The sequence below is a fragment of the Dromaius novaehollandiae genome, chromosome 8 (assembly GCF_036370855.1).
Source record: "Dromaius novaehollandiae isolate bDroNov1 chromosome 8, bDroNov1.hap1, whole genome shotgun sequence".
Classification (NCBI taxonomy): domain Eukaryota; kingdom Metazoa; phylum Chordata; class Aves; order Casuariiformes; family Dromaiidae; genus Dromaius; species Dromaius novaehollandiae.
In genome coordinates, this window is record NC_088105.1 from 23,188,833 (window position 1) to 23,211,883 (window position 23,051).

Here is a 23,051-nt window from a genome sequence, read left to right on the forward strand (position 1 = left end):
GTTACCATGGCAAAGGCACAGGCGGTTTCAAAAACAGAATAAGGCTTTCCATTATTACCGGTTACGTGTCCGCCTACCGGTAACTCTCATGGAAGCAGCAAGGGGGAACTGCCTGCAAAGGGGAGAAGAAACGAGGCCTGGCAGGCCCTGGGCTCCCCGCAGGCCCGGGGCTCCCCGCAGGCCAGGGCCCCCGGCAGGCCAGGGGCTCCCCAGCCCTTCAGTAAAGCTCTCGCAGCCCAGCGAGGGATTTCTTACCGAGCAGTTGAACTCACTGCCCCGCAGACAATAGAAATAGCCTTATGACATCCTTCTGAGACGAGTTTTCTCAAGTTTATTGCTAGGGCACAAAGAGATTAAAGTGTTTTTTTCTTTCAGCAGAACATTTAAGTGTGAGGCTGGTGTTCAAACCTGGGTTTACCTTCAAACAGAAGATCTTTTAAGTTACAGTCTTTAACTGCAAATTCCTGCTCTTCACAGTCGTCATATGTGATACTGTGCTGCAGCAGAGGAGCCGACTTTGGACAAAAGGCCTCTACTAAAAAAGAAAAAAGGTCTCGCTTCCCCTTTCATGTTTGTGCCAACTGCATCTAAACAGGGATGAACACTTCTGGTCCAACTTTGTTGAACTTGCTGCCAGGAATAGTCCTGGAGTCCAGTTCTTGCAAACTGGACTCAGCCTCCTGCAGTTACTGACTTGCCAGCACTGACAAGGACATCAACCTCTCCCCCTTCATCAAAGCAGCTTTTATATTATGTTCCCACTTACAAGTAACTACAGATGCCCCTTTTCTCATTAGAAATGTTTTATATTGCTTGTGGCACTGTTTGAGATGTACAAACACCTTACTTCTCACATTGATCAGAAAGCCGGAAGGGAGACCGTGCACCTCAGCTTTGGGGAGCAGGAAAGTTCTTCTATGGAAGACCGTGAGGAATGTTTTCTTAAAAACATTGTACACAGGATATTTTTGAAGCATCCGAAAAATGTCTTGTTCTCCTTCCTGTAAAGTGGAGACAAATTAAACTGTGTTGCTATGGGGAATGACAAAGAAAGATAGATAATGGTGATGTGGATTATCTTTGACACTTAAGGGAGGATTCTGCTTGACAGTTCATAGTAGCATCTGTGAAGCCACTCTCCAATGCAAGTATGTGTAGTAAAAGAAGCCTGTGACCACTGAAGTCTATAAATGTTGAAAACATTTTGGGGAAGATCATCCTCGCAAGTCAGGTATCATCCATGGATGGAAAAGGCAAGATTAATATCATTATCACCATCCTGAGGGGACCCTTCCTTAAATCACATGAATCACAGGAAAGGAAGCAGATCAAGTCTGCTTAGTCAAGAGCTAATACTTAGCTGATAGCACAGGCTAGGGAGAAGTCAGCAGAAGCTGTGCTCGCAACCTGCGTGAGACTTTGGCTTGAATGACATGGCATGCCTGGGAGCAGGCTCCTTGGGAGTCTCCAATACCTCTCAGTTGTCCCCTGCTTGTGGTGTGGACGCTTGGTTCAGGCTCATCTGTTCCCAGGGCACTACACTTGTTCTGCAGTTGCAGAGCTGCAGGTGGAGAAGGAGCCTTGGGAGGTCGCACAGGCAGGGGACTCACCTCTTCTGGGGACTCCCATGTCATGCTTTTTTCTTTGTTGGTAGCATCCAATTTTCTTCTCCCCGCCTATCACATCCAAGTTAATTCTACCCTCTGCTTTCATAATCGTTGTGTCTCTTCCTCCTATAAACACAGCAATTTGGCAGCAGTTCTTGGAGGCAAGAACAGAAGTTGCTAACATAGGACGGATAACGCCAACAATGGGGCTTTATTTCCAAGCAACTACAACAATCACAGCATTAGGAAAGCTATACAGTGGACAGACACTTCAGCTTTTCAAACCTCATTCTTAGCATCAGCAAGAAATCTCTCCATAAGGAGTCAGAGAAAGGGCATAATGTAAGTTGCATTTTATTAGACAGAGGTGGATTTGATACATGAGTATAGATCTTAATTTTCTGTTCTTCTTGTCCAGATGTGTTGAGTGTACAGGTTCCCATTTTTCAGTCAGCAAAAACACATTGCACAAAGCAGCTGCATTCAACAATACAACAAGATATGTATCATTGTTCACCTGAAGACTAGAAATGTGCCCAGAAATTTTTCAATCACTCTGCTAAAATATAGATAATAAAAAGAGTTAGTGTTTTAATGGTAAAATACAGTAAAAAAATTCAGGCGAATCTAGAATGAAAACTCATAGCTTCCTTTCTGTATGGCACCACTCCATTGTCCAATTATAAATTTGTAAAAGGCACCACACATTGAAACTGTAGAGCAAGTGAAAAAACAAAACCAAGCAACTTCCCGTGACTTCCTTTCTGTACAAATACATATATCTTAAGGCAGATGTTTTATGTGCAAAATACAAGTATACAGGTAAAACCAATGTTGGTATCATATATTCTCATACTCACTTCTTTTAGCAGAACCATTGGTGTCCAAATGTACAGTACATTGAAAACACTTTTCTCTAACAAGAGCTGAAAACAGAAGGCAGGTTGGAAATATGGCCCTGATAACAATTAGTTTTTAAATCTGAAGAGCTGCTATGCAGACCCCTTAAAACATGTACAGTCATTCTCTTTTTCTTGTTGTCTCTTCCTTCAGAAAGGTCCATATCAACTTGTTCACTATGTCAGGTTGATCCTGCTGGAGCCAATGACTGGCTTCAGACAAAATAGTTAATCTGAAGTGATTTTTAACATAAATCCGTGTAATTTCTGCCATCTCAACTTCCATAAACGCATCTCTTTCTCCCCATAACAGCAGGGTTGGCATGATGACTTCATGGTGTTGCAGAGGTAGGCAACTTTAAAAACAAAATACACTGAGTTTAGTCTTGTTTTTTAAAAAACAACAAAGCCAGATTTAGTCGACTTAGCTTTTGAAATAAACATACAGTAACTTATTGCAAGCTTTCCAGGTTCCAAGGTATCTTCTACAATACCAAAAAAAAACCACCACTCATGTGAATCAAAGTCCTTTAATTGTTTTTAAGGACAGTAACATTGTAAGAAGAAACTTTTACTGTAACATGTCTGTATCAGCAACTGGTTGTAAACAGAGGGCTTATTTTTGGAACATGAGTGATGCTTCCTCGTGATGCCAGCTCAGGAGCCCCATGATCTCTGCAAAAGGGCATGCAGAATAACATGGCCAGAGTTTTGTAGATCAGTAGCTTTTCATTGGTTAATGAATGCTATGGCAAATTTTTGAACCTGTATTATTTACTCTAAGTAGCTTTTAATGAAATAGGATGCTTTGAATCACAGTTAGAATACAGTGTTCAAGGCATTCTACTACCTGACCGGCCAAAGTGCTTTTCCAAAAAAAAAGGTTGTTTGTCCAGGAAGATGGCAGGCTGTTATTTTATTGCCTTTTTAAAGCACATGATGGAAGGTATCAGCTACAGTGTCTCAGATCTGCTCAAAATTAAATATGGAGCAGTATGGCTAAAAGTAAAAGCATTTATAGAAAAAACTTTCAGTAGGACATTGATGTCTGCAGTGCTGAACTGAAGTCAGTTACATTCACTCTTCTAGGAGATTCATAAAAACATTCAAAATGCATCAAAGTTCCCAGCACAGACAGATACAGTATCTTTTTGAAGGCCTTGAACTTGCATACCTAAATCTGCATGCAGTGAAATAAAACTGTTCCCTAAAAATTGGCACAGTAATAATCTCTTTCAAACCTCAACATCACAGTCCAGAGCTTTTGTTTTTAATAAATGGTCACTTTAAATCATAATTTAGTTTTGACAATTATATATTGATAAGCATTTACTAGGCTGAATCTCCAAATTTCTTAACGCTTTCTCTGCATAAGGCATTGAACAACTACTTTGTGTGGTGCTGGCACTAACCTGAATTGCATACTGTATTCCCTCATGGAGAAAGTATATACCAAGCAGAGGTAAAATAGCACTTTATATATATACTTGATAGGCTATATTCTAATGCATCACATTGCAGTGTGAATTACTGGTTGAGGAACTTAAAAGGGAAAAATATTGCAGGATTTTATAGCTATTGATGAATATAATAGTGATTGATTTTTCTAGCAAAATGGCAGTTTTCAGCTCTTTTTTATTCTGATAAATACTATTATTAAGCAAAAGACATATAGACAAAATTATTTATGACGGACTGCAAGTTTTCTAACATAAATGGGCTCATTTCCCATCATTGTGTTTGTTTCTTAAAGAAACATAAAATCATAGCTACTGAGTGGCAGAAACTAGAAAAATCATTCTCTTCCCCTAAAGTGGACTCAACCTGCAGAAGATATTTATCTTGCTTTTTCTCTAAGGTCTTCCAAGATGGCAATTCCATAACTCAGTGCTACACCCGTCCTTCCCGCTTCTTACCATTAGAAAGTTTTTTCTAATGTCTACTATGAACCTTTCTTGTGGAAATTTAAAACCATTGCTCATCTTATCCAGCAGGAATACAGAGAATGGATTATTCTCTTTTCCTGTGCAATAGTCTCTTACATATTTAAAGACTGTTATAAAGACAGTATTTCCTGAAAAATCACTATATTCTTAAGAAAGATTGCTAACCTAGAAAAGCAGTCATATAATTAAAATTAAAAGTTTGACTTTTTCTTTTTGAGCTAATATTCTAATCAGACTGAATGTATCAGAAGCAAAGGTAAAACAATATGTGCTCTCTCAGGTTTGAATGGTGAACTAGGAAAATTCAAAGTGGTTTTTGTAGTAGTGGATTTAGATCTCATTTTTCAGACTAACTGACCAAACACACTGAACCACAGCTTATTCGTAGTATCATTGTTAAAACTGATAATCTGATGATCTGATTCAGTGCATTTAGTATACTTAGACTAATCTCTTTACCTCTTAACTTTCTAAGTATCCCGGATTTCTTCACTATTTATACTGTATATATATTTTTCACTACTATACAGTTTACTACTATTCTCTTGTAACTAAGTGCTGTGCAAAATTTGTAGTCTTGCTTACGAAAACTCAACTGGGCTTTTTACACACATAGATAAAACATTTATTTGTCATTTTTCTTTGCCTATGAGGCACGCATTTCTTTTCAGTCTGGAGTATGGAACATTACATTGTGTCTGAAGTTCTGGAAATATCTTCTAACAAGAATTAACATGCAAATTTCACATTTAGAAAGGGAAATACCAGTTTTGAAAAACAGACTCAAACCTTCTATACAGTACTGCTGACCAGCAATTCTTCTGTACTACTAAAGTATTTCCTAACTACTATAACAGTAATCCCATTTTTTTAAAAATGCTGTCAGAAGAAAATTCAAACTTCAACTGTTTATCTGTCTTTTAATCACGTGTGAGACAAAAGCTTTCTGAGTGTAATTCCAAAGGTGTTTGCATCTAAATGATAGATTACGGAATTCCTGCTATGCTAGAATTTGCTATACAAAAATGTGTTAGTGATGGATGGATGGATGGATGGATGGAACTAGATGATTTCTAGTAGGAACTAGATGGTAACTTTCCAGTAGAATTAAGCTCTGAAGAACCCAATACTTGAGGTGGACAGTTGGACAGTAATGAGCTGAAGCCTTTAACATGCAGGTCACCAGGGGCAGCCCACTGGGAGGTTTGGTGAATACAAATCATCAGAATCTAAATGCTGCTCAATGGCTTACGTGAGAAGAAGTGAAAACTTCAATCCAGTTTTAGTATTTAATGATTCACATCCTGACGTGACCATCAGAATTGGAGAAAGAACCAAGTGAGCTGAACACCAGTCTTTTCTTCTAGTCCAAAGCCTGCTGCACTGTGGCTGATGTCACCTAAAACGGCCTCCTCCAAATTCAGTACAGTTATGCTTTCATGAGAAAAATAAACCAAGTAGTGTGTACACTCACAAGCACACACATGAGTTAATAGCTCTATGAAGATACTTTCTGATTAATAACTGATATCAGACTTTTGTCTTGAGCTTGAAGAAGGTCTGAAACAATAGCTTTAGCATGTGCAACTGTTGCACTCATCTCCTCTGAATCCCACAGCAATTCAGCTATCAACAAACACAAATATTTCACTGTTACTGTCAGAGAAGCATCTGGTTCATGGGCTCACTCGCTGATGTGAGGTGCTGTGGCAACTGTAAGGAACAATGCTCAGGAGACTGGTGCTTCTGTAGCTCCTCCTTAGCTCTACCCTAGAGGCTCCTGCAGTGCAGCTCCGTGGCCAGAGCAGCCACGCTGCCTCTCAGCTCCCGCCGCCCTGGGGCTTCCCAGCTGATGGCATCAGCTGCTCCCTGCACAGTTTTAAATAAGTATATTGCTACAAGCATAGCCACTCTTTTTTTCCCATTGGTGTCTGCACTTAGTGTTCTCTTGTTTAGAAGAAAATAAATCACCTCTCTACTTCCTCTTTCCAGTTTTGTCTCTTAAGCTGTACAAGAAGCATCTAGCTCAGATCGCTGTTTTTCTATCTCTATTTCCCTGTTGATTGTTCTCCTGCACAGTGACAACATGGAAGGCACAGAAAGAGCCAAAAGGGTGGCACTAAATTGGGCTAGGAAAAATGAAAAGTTAATTTGCTTCTGTAATCTACTGCTTGAGTTCAGAGGAAGAAAAGAATTAGCATTATTAAGAACACTGGGAAGCTTGCTTGTCATTAGAGAAGCATGCAGGAGACTTAGCACTACTGAAGACTGGAGGCGGTGAGGGAATAAAGAGTTCAAACCCACTCCTTTTGGGGTATTCCTTAAAGTTAGGGCCACAAATCATGAGTAGAGTACATGCAGAAGACAAGACCTCCTGGCCCGCAAAGTTTTTAGTGGATAAAAAGTGGGCGTCAGTCTTTAAAGCCAAGCCAACTCTTTCCAAGACACTGAAAATCATTAGAAAACTGCTGGAGAAAAATAAAATTAATATTAAGCTTGCAAAATTGTTTCCTATCATGATATTCTATCTTTTAGCTGTACATGCTCCCTGCTATATATGCTCACTGCTGTCATTGAGTCTGATGAGACCTATGCAAGACAAGAAGAAAAAACATAGTTTTTTTTTCCTTTAGGGTTAACTACCAAAAAAATCAGCTAATCACCTTTCATAAAAGCCAGTCCAAACATGAAAAAATTAGAGAGAGACATGGTTTCATAAAATGATAAAGAAAAGTGAGGGAAACTTACTTGGATCCCATTGTTCTTCATCGAGCTTATTATATAATATGAATCATAAAACAAACAATTAATTGACATTAACTGACTGTCATTTAGGGATGGATTTTTGTGATTGCCTTGAGTTCTGTGAATGAGGAAGGGTCTTCTTTTGTTTTCTTAAATTTTGAAACAAAGATTTTCCTCATCAGCACACTGGTTGTTTCACTTTCTTCTGTGGATATGCCACATAATTCACTTTGCTTCACACTGCCTGACACTGACTGCATTTGTTAGCTGTTCAGACTTCAGGAACAGATTTGCCTTTTTCCTTCCTACCTTAGTAGCAGAAGATACAATAACAGTTTTGGCCTCCAGAGGTCTCTAAAATATTTTTCCTGGTTTCAGAATGTTATACTGACCTGAAAATATTTCTGTAATGGTTAATGGGTCCAGTTAATGCTCCAGGTTGTGAAAAGATATAGAGATAAGCTTCAATATCCTCTGCTGTTAATCTGCAGCCTTTCCTTCCAATTCCAGTGGCCTGGCTGGTAAATAAATTTTTCAGAACCTAGAAAATGAAAAATAAAAAGCCATGACCTAAGATATCTAGAAAAGGCTATTTCTCTCCTTCAACAGGACACATCTTTCTAAAACCTATCTATACATTTTGGAATATAATGAATGGTTCAAATGTTCTTAGAGAGTCATAAGTAAAGCATACAATATACTTATCTCTGGTATAATTTACTTCAGAAGAATAAAGTACAGACCAATACCCACATTGCCAAGTTTCTCAGTTCTGGGTCCTCTCCCGTCACCTGTGACAGGCAAAGGCAAGTTTAATGCACAGATTTGTCCTGGAGATGGACCCCAGCAGCCGAGAGCGCGGGAGGGAGAATGAGACAGGATGCCCCCAGGCTGTAGCACCACTGGGAGCTCTGTACTAGCCTGTATACGTGGAGGAGGATGCAAGCCTTTAGGTGCTTTCTCCCTTTCCTTATATCTGTATTTGTTTTTTAAGGTTACACAAGATATTGGCCCTGCTGGTTACTCAGGCAGAATGAATCACCTGGCAGAGTTTGATAATCAGATTCCCGGCCTGCCTGCCCTGTGTCAGGCAGAGGGACAGGGATGTCCTGCTGCACACAGGAGCTTCTGCAAAGTCAGGAGGAGCTCCCCAGGCACCAAATGCGTCCCACGGGCATGGACACAAGTAATATGCAACCAGCTGACTGCCTAGGAGGAGAAATGCACTACAGTCCTGTAGGTTGGAAGTACATACCTAAGCACCTGCCCAAAATGCAAAAGCAAGAGTGAATCCTACACGGAGAGTACTAAATACTTCTATCTGCATGTGTATTAGTCTGTTTAATAGTCCACTACCCTAAAAGAAACACACAGAGCTGAAGGAAAAACAGAAAACACCTTATTTTTCTCCAGTAACTATAGTTATATAGTAACACCAGAAAGGATCAACGTAGGTGGCAATTGTTCCATCACTCACAGTTCAATATATAAACAAGAGCACTCATTTTGCTCACCTTGAAATCATTTACTGTAAACATGAATTCAGGAAACCATGGCATTTGGAAAAAGAAGTAGTAACCAGATTTAATCAATTGTGATGGATGTCGTAGAATGTATTCTGAAACAAAAATGCCCATGAATTAAAAATGAAAACTGATGACTCAAACAAAATTACTGTTAATATCACTACTTTTTAAACTTAAAGGAATGTTTTAAAAGTATTACGTTAGAACATGCTATGTGACAAAAGATGATTATTGTTTCAGGAGTAAGTATATGATGTGGCTATTAAAACATACTACTTTTATTTTATGTGTTAACAGAAATAGAGGGCAAAACAGAAACCTGCCAAAGATCAGGTGAGAGCAGTGACACTGAAGGGTTTCATAGCTTGGTTAAGTTTTCACTTAAAGTTCTATTTGTGCTACTAGTCCAAACCATTTTTTCATCTGTGGAATAACAAAGACATAAATTCAAGTGTTTCTTCTGTCTTTAAGTTTTTCTCCTATCAAAAATGTGATGCACTGAAATCCGTAGATGATAATCCATTTACATTGCTAAAGACAGCATCAATCCTGCTCAAGAAAGGACGCAGTTTTTCTAGCAGTCTTCTTTCTTGGCAATTTCAAGAACCATAATCAAGATTACAGAGCGTGACTTTTGAAAGACATTGAAGACATATATAACAAAAGAAAATGATGTAGCTGAATTTACATTAAGTCTCTCTTTTTTGAAATTGTAATTTTGTGTCTCCAGTGAGTTGCAAGAGCCAACAGTGACATTCAGATATCTAACTGCCTAGGAGCAAGCACAGAACGTAGGCAGATACTGGGTAAAAGTCTAGAACCTGTCTTTTACGGATGCAAACTCAGGAAGGCAACATTTAATTCGCTAAATAGGAGACAACTCTGACATATTAACTCTGCCAGTGAATGAAAACTGGTTTTAAAACAAAACAAATTTAAGTCTCAGCTGTCTTCTAAACATTCATACCTCGTACGTTCTTAAATTGCATCAGCCATTATATTTTTCCTTTGATGGACCATCATCAGCACCGCTCACTTGACTTTTCTGCATTCGTATGTTACCAATATGTTTACTAGGGTGTTAGTAAGCTAACATGTAATGGTATTGCCTGATACCTAAAGTTTTTGTTTCACGTTTTAATTTTGCAGGGAGGACTACAGATATCTCTTCAATACTGAAAAAAGCTACCTCACCATTTTCTAACAGGCAGACTTCCCCACCTCACTGCAGAGCACAACTAATAAACAGAACTCTTACCAGTCCTTTGATGTTAGGACATATGAATGCAGTGGGAAGTCAAGAAATCTGAGACAGAAACCGTAAGGAAGAAAATATCAAAAATCTAGTATTGTAATTGCTATCAGTTAAAAACAAGAAATGACATGCATTAAGTGACTAAGTGATTATAGTTTGTGCAAATTAGTGATATGTAAGGCACAAGACCGAAGATCAAGCAATTTCAAGTAAGCGAGATGTACAATAAGAAGTACAGTAATCCCTTAGGAGTGGCAGAGAGTATTTTAACTCTTACTAGGGAATTAAATGTATAAATAAAAAAAGGATCTTCTATCATAGTAAAGAATATGGTAATAATTACAAGCAGAACGGACAATTTATAAGCAGTGTATTTTCCACAGCAGAACAAATTTGATCCAGGGACACTGTCTCAAGCTACAGAACAGATGTTGTACTTTAACAAGTATGCAAACAAATACTAAGAAAGCCTATAGTAAAATGTATTTTGCTTCTATACAGGCTGGCTCCTGCTCTCAGGGAAGATACTGTAAAAGCTCCTGCTTGCTCCAGTGGTGGAGGACAGATTTCTGTGGTAAGTGAGGTTTAATGACCCATCAAAATGTTCTTTAATGTCTTAGAAAGGTGGCCAAGAACATTGTGAGAGCAGTAAGTGTGCATGGTTTGATTCCAAGTGACCTTACACCACGGAAGGTCACGTTTGCATTCAGTTGAGATGAAAATTAAAGCCTCATTGAATATTCTTAAGTATCTTAATGGAAAAAGGATGAGGTCAGCAATTGAAGAAATTAAAATTAGTGAGATATTACTGTAATTTTAAATAGAGAATGTAGATCTAATCCCCGTGAAATTTTTTGTAACTCTGGGTAATAGACAAACTCAAAGCCTATCACATCACAAATTCTACTAGTGTACCTAAATCCTTGCTTCATCTCACTGCTAGTATGTTCCTGAGCCTCTAGCAAATAGCCTGGAAGGGTTGTCTTGTTCCAATGAATATTTTACAAGATCATAAAGTTTCACTTGTCACCTAAATCAGGATTAAATTCTAAAAATCTGACTCTCATTCATACAGAGGCTGTTTTATAAAGTTCTAATAATCCAGTGAAGCCTTAACCTATATGTAATGCAATATATACCCACGTTCAGGGAACTTTATCCTGTCAGAATGGTGTAAAAGAGATTCATGTATAAGAAAATTAGGTTTCTGGACCTTCAAGGATTAACAAAAAAATCAGTACGTTTGCTTGCAAGTTCTCCCACTTCCTACAATAAATTGTTTCCAAAATTAAAATATTTGATACATTAATATTTCATGAAATACAGTCCAGTTTGTGAGAGGCACTGAATACTGGTAACTTATCTGCTGAATATGTTACTAAAAGCAAGTAGTTTGTTCCTCTTCAAGTCCCCTCAAAGCAGACACAATCTTAATGAAAATACAAATGTTCTGGATTAACATAAGACTACTATAAAACTCACCTGTAAACACAGAAGGATGAGGGAAATTAACCACAATCAGTTTAGTCACCATTTCTGGGTAACAGATAGCCACTAACCAAGCGATCATTCCTCCCCAGTCATGACCAATCAACACACACTTGTTGTATCCTGCCACATAAACACAGATTTGGACTTTATTTCAGTGACATTTTTATCCATATAAATTATCACATACAATGACTGATAGGTAAAACAGGTGGTTCAGCACATTTGTTAACATAGTTATTTCATACTGCACTGCTTCCATTACTAATGGCCAAAAAAATTAGTGCACTGTTATAGTTAAAATTTTAACACACAATTAAAACTATTTAATTTGGCTTTGATTACACTTTAATCATACTAACTCAATGTCAAACTAAAGACATTGATGTATCCAAATGGCCACACTGTTCACATCTCAGCCAATGCAGGGTGAAATACACAATTCAACTTGCAGTCATTATAATGCATGCAAACTTGTCATGTTTGGAGAGTTTGGAGTCTGAAACTGCAGGCAGAAGGACTGAGATCTGAGCCCCTCCTGAACAAAAATGATCTGTAAGAACTGGTTTAAGTATGGGAAGTGATCTAAGCACTAAACATCATCATTATGCAAAAAGTGGGAGTTATACTTAATAACCATAGCTACATTTTTAATATATATGTTACATTTTATATATATATGAATCGTATATATAAATGTATGTGTATACATACACACACGCACACATTTATATGTACTTAGTAGGCCCACAGCACTTCTCCACATCCTGTTTTGATGACAATTGTTAAAGTTCTCAGCATTGACCTACTCATCCTTCCACTGATGAAAGTAGGAATTTTACTACTAACAGGGAGAAAAATCATGACTGTGTTTTTGAAAGCTTGACCCTTCCATTTTTAACTAGTCCTGGAATACGTACTATGTTGTCAGAGACCATCACATTCCCCGTTGAATATAGCATTACTGAGCAGACATGTGCCAAGTCAAATGTGTAAAAGCCAAACTCTTTAAATTCTGACGGAAATTTGGATACAGTTGTCAAACCACCTTTAAACCTCTTTTGAATGGAAGTCTCTTTGATCACTTTTGATATAATCAGGCTCTCCAGAAGAATTTACCTTGGGTTTAGAACAAAGATAACAAGCCTCAGAAATATCTTTTCCAGAATTTTTTAAAACCCTATGAAATTGCTTTATGATGACAGCACTTCACAAGCATAACTATGGCATTACCATGGAAATTAACACAACCAGAGAAGGTTGGAAACTGTAAACACCATGTGGGGCTGCCTGCCCAGTCTTTTGATAACATTCAAACATCACAAGCAAATCCTAAATTCAAGCCTTAAGACTGCTTTATTGCTTTACAATTTCCTTATGTGAAATGCATTAAGTATTTTCACTATCCTTAAGAGTATCCTGGGAATGAAACTGATTCAGAGAGTGACAATCTAATTCCTTTTCTTTGTATGGAGAAGAAATAATCCTCACTAGGTGCTACAATTTATCCCCACAACAGCTCACTTCTTGCTGAGCTGGAGGGGCAAATTTTGCAGACCTGCTTCAGTTCCAGGCAGTTTCTTAGTGTATTTGGCACAGGGAGCAATACGCCCCTTGTTCTCCATTCTTTTCTCCTCACTGCTATATAAGACGGAGTGATTCAGCTCTAGAGAACTGACCACTGTGCAAGAGTAATATTTTGGGATTTTTTTTGTTTAATACAGTGCATGTACTGTCATCACTTGTACAAAATCCAGCATATTTATTCCATATTGTACGTGCCAGAAAAATTTCACCTGATTTTAATTCTTTTGTCTGCAAGTGCTTTTAGACTCTAATCCGTAGTAGTATTCACTAAGTGCAAGTGTTAGGAGTAAGTGAAGATCTTTTTAGTCAGGAGAAAAGATCACAGGATTGTGCTGCTGGATTTCACAGCACACATAGAAGGTTCTTTTTAAAACTCATGATGGAAAATTGTCTTTACATATTGCTTATACTGACATAAACATCAGGATTTGAAAACAAATCTTTTTCATTGATATTGATAATAGTCCATAAGATATAAGAATCCTTAACTATGTATCGATAGATAGCTATAATGTGTAGCTATTAAAGAGAATGCAGTTTTTTAAAATCAAGGATAGATATTTATGTTTTTTTGCCAGAAAGTTAAATAGTCTGAGTTGAGCAGTTTGTCTTCTACTAACGCACCTAGAGATTCCAAAATGTCCTTTATATCTGTTATCAGGCAATCTAACTTGTAATTTTCTTTGTGAGAAGGAGCATCTGTTTCTCCATAGCCTCTCAAATCCAGGGCCACCACTCGATACTCGCTTTTAAATTCCCGCAATTGATGGCGCCAAGAGTACCTAACAAAGGGGAAAAAAAAGTTGGAGTTACAAGGTCAAGCAGGATGATAGTAAAATACAGTCAATCCTACTGCTCACAAATAGTTGAGTTATCTGGGCTTTGTTTGCAATGAGCTCCTCTTCTCTGTGTGTGGCGAGCTGGTGGTCCTTTGCAGCGCCTGTCGCCCTGGGCTCCCTCCCTCAGTTCCCCAGCAAGGAAGCGCAGCCGCCCAGGGAGGGACACGGCCAGAGCCGGGCTGCTTCCACCGCTGCTGGAGCTGGTGTGCTCCCTGTGCCGCGAAGGAAGCAAGCACGAACCAGAGCACACAGAGGACTCTTCTGTTCTATCCTTGCAGCCGCAACAGTATCAAGAAGTAATGGTCTGAAAGGTTTTCACTTCTCCCCCCCTTCTTCTGATACAAAGAAGGGTAGGATGGAGAAGGGAAGCATGCCTCAAGTGACAGGTATTTTTTTTCCTTTTCAGAAAAAGAATGTCAGATAATTCATACAGTAATTAAACTGAAGAAAGAAATATGAGGAATAACAAATGAACTTAGTCAACTGCTATGGTTTATATTATTACTACTTCATCTGTGTCTCTAAATTATCAGAATTGTTCCAGAGCAATCTCTCAACGTGTTGGTACTACACAAAGCATTTCATTCCTTGTGCTTCCACGGAAAAGAGGGATAAAATTATGGACAGTAAAAGACATGGAAAATGAAGAACTCAGGCAAAGGCTTAGGATATTCCTCATTCTGTAACAGTAAACAGTGAATGGATGAATATGGTATAAAGCTCAAATACTACAAAAATGGCAAACGTGATGCTGCAAGAACTACCTGACCTTCAACTGTGACTGAAATCCATTAAAACTGTGACTAGCCAGTACCAAGAAAGTAAAATTCTTATACTGTAATTCAAAGATATATGAAAAACATGAACCTTCTAGGCAAATACAACAATGGCTGAATCCCTCTTTGCTTGGATCTAGCTTTTACTTCTGGCCTTGTTTCAAAAATCTCAGATAAATTATATAAAGCTTTTGGATCATCAGTTATTGTAAGTCAGATGCATGGAATTCTACCTTAATTCAAACTGTGTTTATATTAGATCTTTATCTCTTCCACTTTAGCTTTGCCTCCAGTCTATTAGGGTTTTTGAACATAACATAAGCAATGACACTCTTTAATTATAGAAATCTGTATTCATGTAAATAGAACAGTCATCACCTTTTTTTTCAGTACCATGTAATGCTAATATAAGATTTACAATAGGTCTCCAGGAATGAAATTTTTAAAAGTCATTATATACAGACTTGGAAGCTGAATTTGCCATGGTAACTGTCATAGCTATCATATGTATTTCTGTAAGAAGAAACAACAAGGCCAATAAATAAATAAATAAATAAAAGCAATATTTTTGTTTCTAGAAGCATGCCTACTTGCCATCCCCATATCCTGTTTTCACAACAGTCCGCCAATCACTAAATGTCTGACTGTACTGGTAGGTTTTACATTCGCATTCACAGAACTCCTGTTACCACATATGAAACATACTACTCAGACAACTGCTTCACAAGCAGGATTTGGAAAAATTGGTAAATGCCTTTGTTTTCATAAGGCTGAAAAATGGAAACTATTTTAGGATTTTCTGATCACATTATTTCTGGAAGGCACACTGTACAAAACTCAGCAGCTCACACACATCCATACAGATACCCAGCTATCTCACATTATGCCCACTTTGAAGTATTTTAATATTGTCTTGCTACAAAATTGGTATTGATTTTCAATCCTTAGGCATCTAAGGCTCTTAATGGCTCTGGTGCACTATATACTTAAGTGATCTTTCATCTTAAGATAGTCACAATCACTCACCAAGGTCAGTATTGGCTGGTTATAGTTCTTCTAGTTATAACCTTGAGACATTTGAAGGCAGAGGATTTGGCAATTAAGATTTGTAACTGTGAAACATATCCATTTCTTTTTCCAGCCAAACAATACAAATTTGATACTGCTTTAAATGGCTCTTAAACTATGATTATTTTATCTTATGCTCTCAAAATAATCTCAGTTCTTGCATATAAAATGCTACACAGGCTGAGTAACAAACCAACATCAGTATTTATAGTATGCCTATTTTATAAACTAACAAACCAACATCAGTATTTATAGTGTGCCTATTTTATAAACTATTTGCATGTTTTTTTGGTTTTAAAAACAGCTATATAAACTATGCTATTGGTGGTAGCAATGACCTATATACAATTTTCTTATTCATTATTCCATTATTCCATTTGAGTCATCAGCTAATATAATATAATAATTGTCATTTAAAGTGTGACTCACTCTTCTAAAATGTAAAAATGGCTTTCTGAGTTTTGGAAACAATATACTGAATCTCCGTAGAATATGTATATAAAATGCTAAATTTTGTGTATCACACCCACCGTAGGGGAAATTATCTGTAGCCTCAGCTGTCTTTTTGTGTTAGAACATACATTATGCAAGATATTTTGCATCTGTGCATATTTTTTTGCATAGAAAATGCAAACTCCCCCCAATCGAACTGGCTGATTTTAATCTATGTTTACATTTTTCATCCCATTAGTTAACGAGTTATTATTAGAAAAATCTGCTTCCTCGAAAATTTATCTGAAAATAATAAATACCATTTTTTACCATCATCCTCAATGCCTTTAGTATTTATAGGAAACTGCTAAGGGAAGAGAACTGACCTCTATTTTACCTGGGTCAGATCAACATGGTATGACTTGAGTCCGGCTTGAAAGACCACAGCTCCAACAGTGGAGCTTAGCTCCCGAGATGAATTTAGAATGGAAAAGGATTGTTTACTTGCTGCATTACTGGCATCACCACTTCCTCTATTCCCTTATCGATTTTTAAGGTGCAAGCTCTGTAAACCGTGCTTCACTGGTTAAATCTGGCAATGACAGCCCAAGCAATTTGGTTAAAACATTAGGCATGTGACTGCTTTCCATTGTTGTAAACAAATATTTAGGGTTGTTTTTGATTCATTGCGTATCTTCATGTATCTGCAGATGCCATCATTCATCTTATGATGAACTAATAATAGAGCCTTTTTCCCTGAGTAGCATTCTGAAATGAGGCTGTACAAGACTGTAGGACTTAGAGTTCTTCCCCTCCTCCAGTTAAAACTTCATGTATATTATTTTTAACAAATGCAGCAGTCCATACTGTATGTAATATAGATGGATTCTTATTTTAGCACCCGCTGCTATGGTTCCTAGTTTTAACCATAACAGCACAAGTGTTTTTTCCAAACAGGAAATTCATTAAAAATAAGCAATTCCTCCCCAAAGTATGAAGAAAAGTGTACATCCTTGGGGAAAAAAATGGCTTTGCAGTGGAAAAAGGATGGTTGGTTTTGAGTTAGGCTGCAGGAATTATTTTCTGGATGCTGCAGTTAAAAACAGTTTCAATCATTTGCTCCCTCCTAGAACTTAATACTATTCGTAAACATAGTTACAGACAACTGATGCCTCTGGGTACCTAAGGTGAGATGACCACTCCCAGGTATCTCAAGCAGCCTCTTTTACACAAGCAAAGCAAGCAAGGAGTCTTACCAGAACTCCGGAAAGCCGTGGAGCAGCAGCATGAGCGGTTTACCCCTTTCTCCGGCAGCCACGTAGTGGAATCGTAACCCGGAATCCTAAAAGGAAAGAAAAAGCAGCACTTTTATTGCTGCATAGAACTGTTACTGCTACTGGGATTTGAAAGTAAGTATGGTTTAGACAATAGTCCAAGAAACAGTTCATTGCCCCCCCCCCAAAAACCCGTATTGCTTCCCCTTGAAGCTGAAGTCGTCTGAGTTTCTGAGATGAGGTGATCTGCTACACCGTGGCAGAGCTGGGTGTCCCCGTCCCCCCCCCCCCCCGATGCCACAGCTCCGTCCAGGGAGGACCAGCTTTAACGCGTGACGAGCTCTGCTGACTACGTGCCAGTTCAGCCACGAGCACGCTAACGTTTCTGGGAGAGCACCACCGGGAAGGGTGCGTAGGAAAGGCAGATTCTTCCAGAAGCTGGCACATTTCTTTCAGACAGGCACCCATCATATACTTGATGGGAAGACTTAGTAAAGCTAATTTATAGTATAGTCAGCTATTTAAAACTATATCACATTGCAATCTGGCATAATAAAAGGCTGCATGAATTTTTAAAAAACAAAAGTGATCAAAATTAAGATAACCAGAAAGTAAGTGTTTTTTGCTTATTTTTACTATTCAAGGTTTCAGACTTGCTTCAGAAAAAAACAGTCTTAACGCGACCACGTTCTTCCTACCCTGCCTATAGTCATTATTTTTGATACACCTTTTATGGACATGGATCTTATTAGAATTACCAATAGGCAAGTTGCTTAGTGCCAGCAGTCCGGAGGCTGGACACTGAAACGCCATTGAAATGAAGGGATGTGCACAAGCTTACGCTAACTCAAGGTCAAACCTGGCCGAATTTATCAAGCTGAAATTATGACCTAACAGGTTTATTGAATTCTTGCACAGAAGTGGATACACAAGTTGGGAAAGACTTAGCTTACAAAATATAACATGCTGTTTCAAAACCACGTGAAGGAAACTGCAAGAAGAAAGGTCATACATCTCCTGAACAAATGTCACAGATTGCAGTCTCTGCTACTTAAGGGAGCAAAAAAGAACATGGCCAACCCGTGCCTTTGCCTATAGATGAAGAGCTTATGCCATGTCCAAGATCACGAATGCACAGAAAACCAAGCCCTTCTTGCCACAGATGCTTCAAATTCTCTGAGCTACTTTGGCACCATTAAGTCACTGACCAGCTACAAAATCATTAACTGACATCTTGCTACTTGAAAGGGCTCTCAAAACAGAGCGTCTGCTTTCTTTTTTTCATACTCACTGCAGATTTAGTAGGGACTTTTTGCTAAGTTGTGCCCAAAGTTATACTGGTATTTCTTCTCTGGGATGCCAGTGAAGCTGGAGTCCCTCCAACTTGGTGGTAGTGGACATTAGTGGTACCAGCATCTATAGGTTTCTCTGTACTTAATGATCTCTTCTTGGTAAATTCTAGGGCCATTACATTGTCTTCGCCATCCCCTGCATCACTTCTGTCTTTGATCCCAGACACTTCTCCCACTCCTGCCTCAGACCCTCAGTGCAGGGAGCAGCTGGTAAGCCCCTCTCCCTCCCACTGCCCTCGGCTGGTGCCCTTTAGGAAGTGACCCTCAATGACTTCATTTCAATCTATTTATTGCTTTTAAGGACATCGCCTTTACTCATACGAATTCAGCCATCACTTGGACGCTTTATCCTCCCATTCCTTAAGTACTCGTGCCCCCAAGCCCCCGCTATCTCGCCATCTTCCCAGGGGCCCAGGCCACAGTTCAAACGCCACAAGCCCGGACCAGTGCCACCCCCCACCCCTCCGGCGGCCCCCTCCTCCGTGTTACTGCAGCGACCTCTGCAGCCCCCACAGGCAGGGACAGGACGCTGCCATCTTTGCTGAAACATGCGGTCTTTTTTCCTTGTTTCATGGGACTCTGTATGAACTAGGCGTGCAGAGGGCAACAGGCTGCCCTGCTGCTGCACAAGGGCACGGGCGTTTCTTATCTCGGAGAGGAGCGCGTGGCCGTGATACCACCAACTCCACCGGCCTCCCACGCGCTCCTCATTGCGGCCGTTCCCCTCGCTTCTCCAGCAACCCACTCATTTACTGCGTGGTGCTATAGAAAAGAAGAATTCAGCTTCACAGCAAAAAAGCATGCCCATGCTGCCTGCTGATGTTGGAAGAAGAGCACAGTGGAATAATGAGAAACCAGGATCCTTAATAATTTAAGTTTTTGTTTGGCACCAGGCAATCTCCACAGCTCCCAGGAAAGTCAGAGCTCAGAGCTCATTTTATTTTAAAAATAGCACATTACAAAATGTGCGGTGCGCTCCTTGCTCAAGCATCGCTACAGATGGAAGCAAGCTCACACAGCCCCACTCACTGCGTTTGCGGGAGCGCTCACGACTCGCTCCCCGGGCTGCAGTTGTGAGCGCGGCCTAAACACTGACTCAGGGCGTCACTACAGAGCCGGGCAGAGCCCCACCGCTGGCTCTGCGCCCGCCCGCAGGGCAGCAGCGACTGCACACCGTGGCCTCTGCCAGAGCCCCACCACCTGCACGCAGCAGCGATGGCCGCAGCAGGGCACAGGAACATGTGCGTGCATGCCTGTGCGCATACGAGTGTGCATGCAGGCCAGTGTGCATGTGCAGGAGAGCACACATGCACACACGTATGTGTGCATGCACAGAAGAGCATGCACGCACACATGTGCATGCACAGGTGGGCCTATATGTATGCCCACAAATGTGCATGCATACGAGCATGCATGCATGTGTGTACCTGCATAGGAGAGCAAACATGCATGCGTGCTTGCACAGGACAGCATACATGCACGTGTGGGTGCAGGCACCAGTCAGCACACATGCAAGCGGGTGTGCATGCATAGAAGAGCACACATGTGGGTGTGTGTGCATGCACAGGAGAGCGCACCTGCATGTGCATGCAGGAGAGAGCACGCCTGCAGGCGCGCGTACATGCAGGGGAAAGCACGTGTACACGCAGGGGAGAGCGCGCGTGCATGCAGACGCAGGGGGAGAGCACGCGTGCATGCACACGCAGGGGGAGAGCACGCGTGCAGGCGCGCGTGGCTGCGCGCCCAGGGCGCCCCGCGCCCGCCGCCCCGCGCGGAGCCCTCACCTTGATGCGGACGTAGCAGTGGGTGCCCAGGGAGGGGTCGTGCAGGCAGGCGGGCGGGTTCTCCCGCACCGCCCAGCGGAAGGTGCTGCCCGGCCGCCGGCCGAAGCTCCAGAGGAGGCGCAGCGCGGCGAGGCAGGCGCACGCCGCGCAGTAGCTGTACACCAGCGCCCAGAAGAGCAGCGCCCGCGCCGCCACCATCACGCGGCGGGCGGGCGGCGGGCACGCCGCGCCGGGTCTCGCCATGGCGCCGCGCCGCCGGCCCCGGCCCCGGCCCCGGCCCCGCCGGCCGGGAGCGCCGCAGAGCGCCGCCGCCGCCGCCGCGAGCCGCCCGAGCGGAGGCACCGGGAGCGGCGGCGGCGGCGCGCCCGCCCCGCGGCCCCCGGCGGCCCTCGCCCCGCGCCGCCGCCGCCGCCGCCCCGCCCCGCCGCCCGCCTCCGGCCGGGGCGGGACGCGGCCCGGGCCCCCGGCCCCGCGCCGCCGGTCGCGGCCGCCCCCGGGGGCCCCAACGGCCGGCGAGGTCTGGGCGGAGGCGGCGACGGCGCGGGGAGAGGCCGCGCCCCGCAGGCTCCGGCCCCGCCTGCCGCGAAGAAACGCGGCGGAAAAGTACGAACGGTACCTGGAGGCGGCAGCTGCCGCGGCAGCGGGGCTCCCCCGGGCAGCGCGGGGCCGGGCGCCGCCGCGGAGGCCGCGCCGGGGGCGGGGGCCCTGGGCCCTGCAGGCCGGCGCGGGGCTGCCTGGCTCTAGGAGCACGAGCGAGACCAGGTGTTTTTCGCTGCTGTTTCACTGTTACCGTTTAAAGGTGACGTTGAAAGTGCCTTTGAATATGTGTTACAGTTTTAACTTATTACACTCTACTGCTACGGACAGAACATTTTTTCAGAAAGGTACCGATTTAATTTTGAACTCCAGCATCAAAATTTGCAACTTTTTAAATTTTCAATTTAGTCTAATAGAGAAATTGGCTAATAGAGGAGGTTGGATGGTCATTGCTCTGTTCTGACGGTATAATCTGGTAGCGAGATCTCAGCCACGCGCGGCTGACATTATAAGCTAAGCAATCTTACGCCTTTCCATTATTTTAAATTGCTACAGGCACGAGGCAAGGACTCTCAGTCACATGTGAGGCTAGACATCAGCTGAGATAAGAAGAGCTCCAGTCAGCACCTGTCATTTATTGTTATTGACAGATTGGCAGGTAAAGGATATTTTAGAATAACAGTGACTTATGTAAATGAAAACTGTAAGAAGAAGCATAAATATATTAGACCATTGATTTTTCATGTTAAAAAATGCAGGAATACATTGCAGTTGATTAGTTTGGGAGGTAAAGAAAGGTGGAGTTAATAGTTTCTGGTTACAAGGAAGGTGGAAGTGAGGTTGCATATCATATCCTGATCCAACTCATTGCAGAACCTGCTCACTCGTTGCTCTAAAACCCTTGTTTCTTGGAGCAGAGGTTACCAGCTCATCCAGGACTTGTAGAGGTCACACGAGAGAGTCATAGCTAACAATGTAGGCCTGCGTGCAACTGCCTTCATGATTTTGGGGGGTGAAGGGAGTTGGCCAAATTTTATTTGAAGGCCAAAATTTGTTCTTGGTTCAGTTGAGTGTGGAAGATTAGAACTCAATTTTCAAAAAAATCTGTTTTTATTCTGTGCGATGATGTAAGTAGAAGCTGGTGCAAAGATGCCATGCACCTGTTAACTCTAAGACATGTAACTGAGTGAGTTATTTTAAAATACAAATTGGTTAAGCATGTGTACAGATGGAATATATATCATTTTACATTATGCATAGAACACAGCTTGTAGACAATTTTTGTCTGTAACATACCAAATGCTTTCTCCTACTTGTTCTAAATTCAGACTTACAAATATAGATTCCAGTGCTGAATCCTTGTCCCGTTGAATGCAGTGGCAGAATTAATGCTGGTTTCAATAGGTTCAGAATTTTTCTTACATTTAAATCAAGTTAAAGCTTCAGCAGCAGAAGGGAATGTTCTAAAGAGTTGCCCATTATTGCCTTTTCATGCATTTTAAAGTTTGAGAGATACAAAACCAATACTTCAGGGGTTTTTTTGTTTTTTGTTTTACTAATAAAGATAACATCTTCAAGTAGCTGTAAAAGAAACCATCTCACTACCTTTTATCAATAGCACAAATCAAATATCAGTAAACTACATCAGCTGACAGCAACGGTGGTTTCAGTTTACGTATTTAGTAAATTCTGTGAATCATGCTGATGACTAGCCGTGCTCCTTGTCAGAACGTGAGCCCCACAAACTTAAGGTCAGAGGCTTTATCAGGCTATCAGGGGAAAAAAGTGCTGGGCTGTTTAAGGATGCTTCCCTCTTTTGGACGAGAGGAGGAGAAGGAATAAAAACAGAGGCTGATACATTTCAGTTAAGACACTAACCTCTGCAGCTCTGGTAAGACTGTATGAATCATGCCTGGCAAGCCCGAGCCTTCCGTTC

General features: G+C 41.2%; 1 protein-coding gene and 1 long non-coding RNA gene across 2 annotated transcripts in view; one reads left to right on the top strand and one right to left on the bottom strand.

Moving 5' to 3' along the window:
• LOC135329041 (uncharacterized) overlaps positions 1 to 15,206 on the top strand; it is a 66,918-nt gene extending 51,712 nt beyond the window's left edge. Inside the window, exons 3-4 of the long non-coding RNA XR_010390200.1 lie at positions 10,480 to 10,552; positions 14,299 to 15,206. This is a non-coding gene — a long non-coding RNA (uncharacterized LOC135329041). The remainder of the gene's footprint in view (positions 1 to 10,479; positions 10,553 to 14,298) is intronic.
• Positions 1,800 to 21,118, bottom strand: EPHX4 (epoxide hydrolase 4). Its single transcript, XM_026116467.2, has 7 exons — positions 20,579 to 21,118; positions 17,425 to 17,510; positions 13,678 to 13,835; positions 11,461 to 11,589; positions 8,712 to 8,815; positions 7,590 to 7,738; positions 1,800 to 2,862 (listed from the first exon to the last, which is right to left on the bottom strand). Exons 1-7 carry the CDS (start codon positions 20,819 to 20,821, stop codon positions 2,628 to 2,630), a joined length of 1,104 nt encoding a protein of 367 aa, XP_025972252.1. The 5' UTR covers positions 20,822 to 21,118; the 3' UTR covers positions 1,800 to 2,627.
• Between the last annotated feature and the right edge of the window lie 1,933 nt (positions 21,119 to 23,051).

Bases quoted from the DNA above. Each gene is read 5' to 3' on its own strand.
- EPHX4 (XM_026116467.2), bottom strand. From the start codon at position 20,821: ATGGCGAGACCCGGCGCGGCGTGCCCGCCGCCCGCCCGCCGCGTGATG. The intron at 17,511-20,578 runs GTGAGGGCTCCG...CTTTCCTTTTAG, and splicing joins ACTGCTACGTCCGCATCAAG to GATTCCGGGTTACGATTCCA. The intron at 13,836-17,424 runs GTAAGACTCCTT...CCCCTTTGTTAG, and splicing joins CACGGCTTTCCGGAGTTCTG to GTACTCTTGGCGCCATCAAT.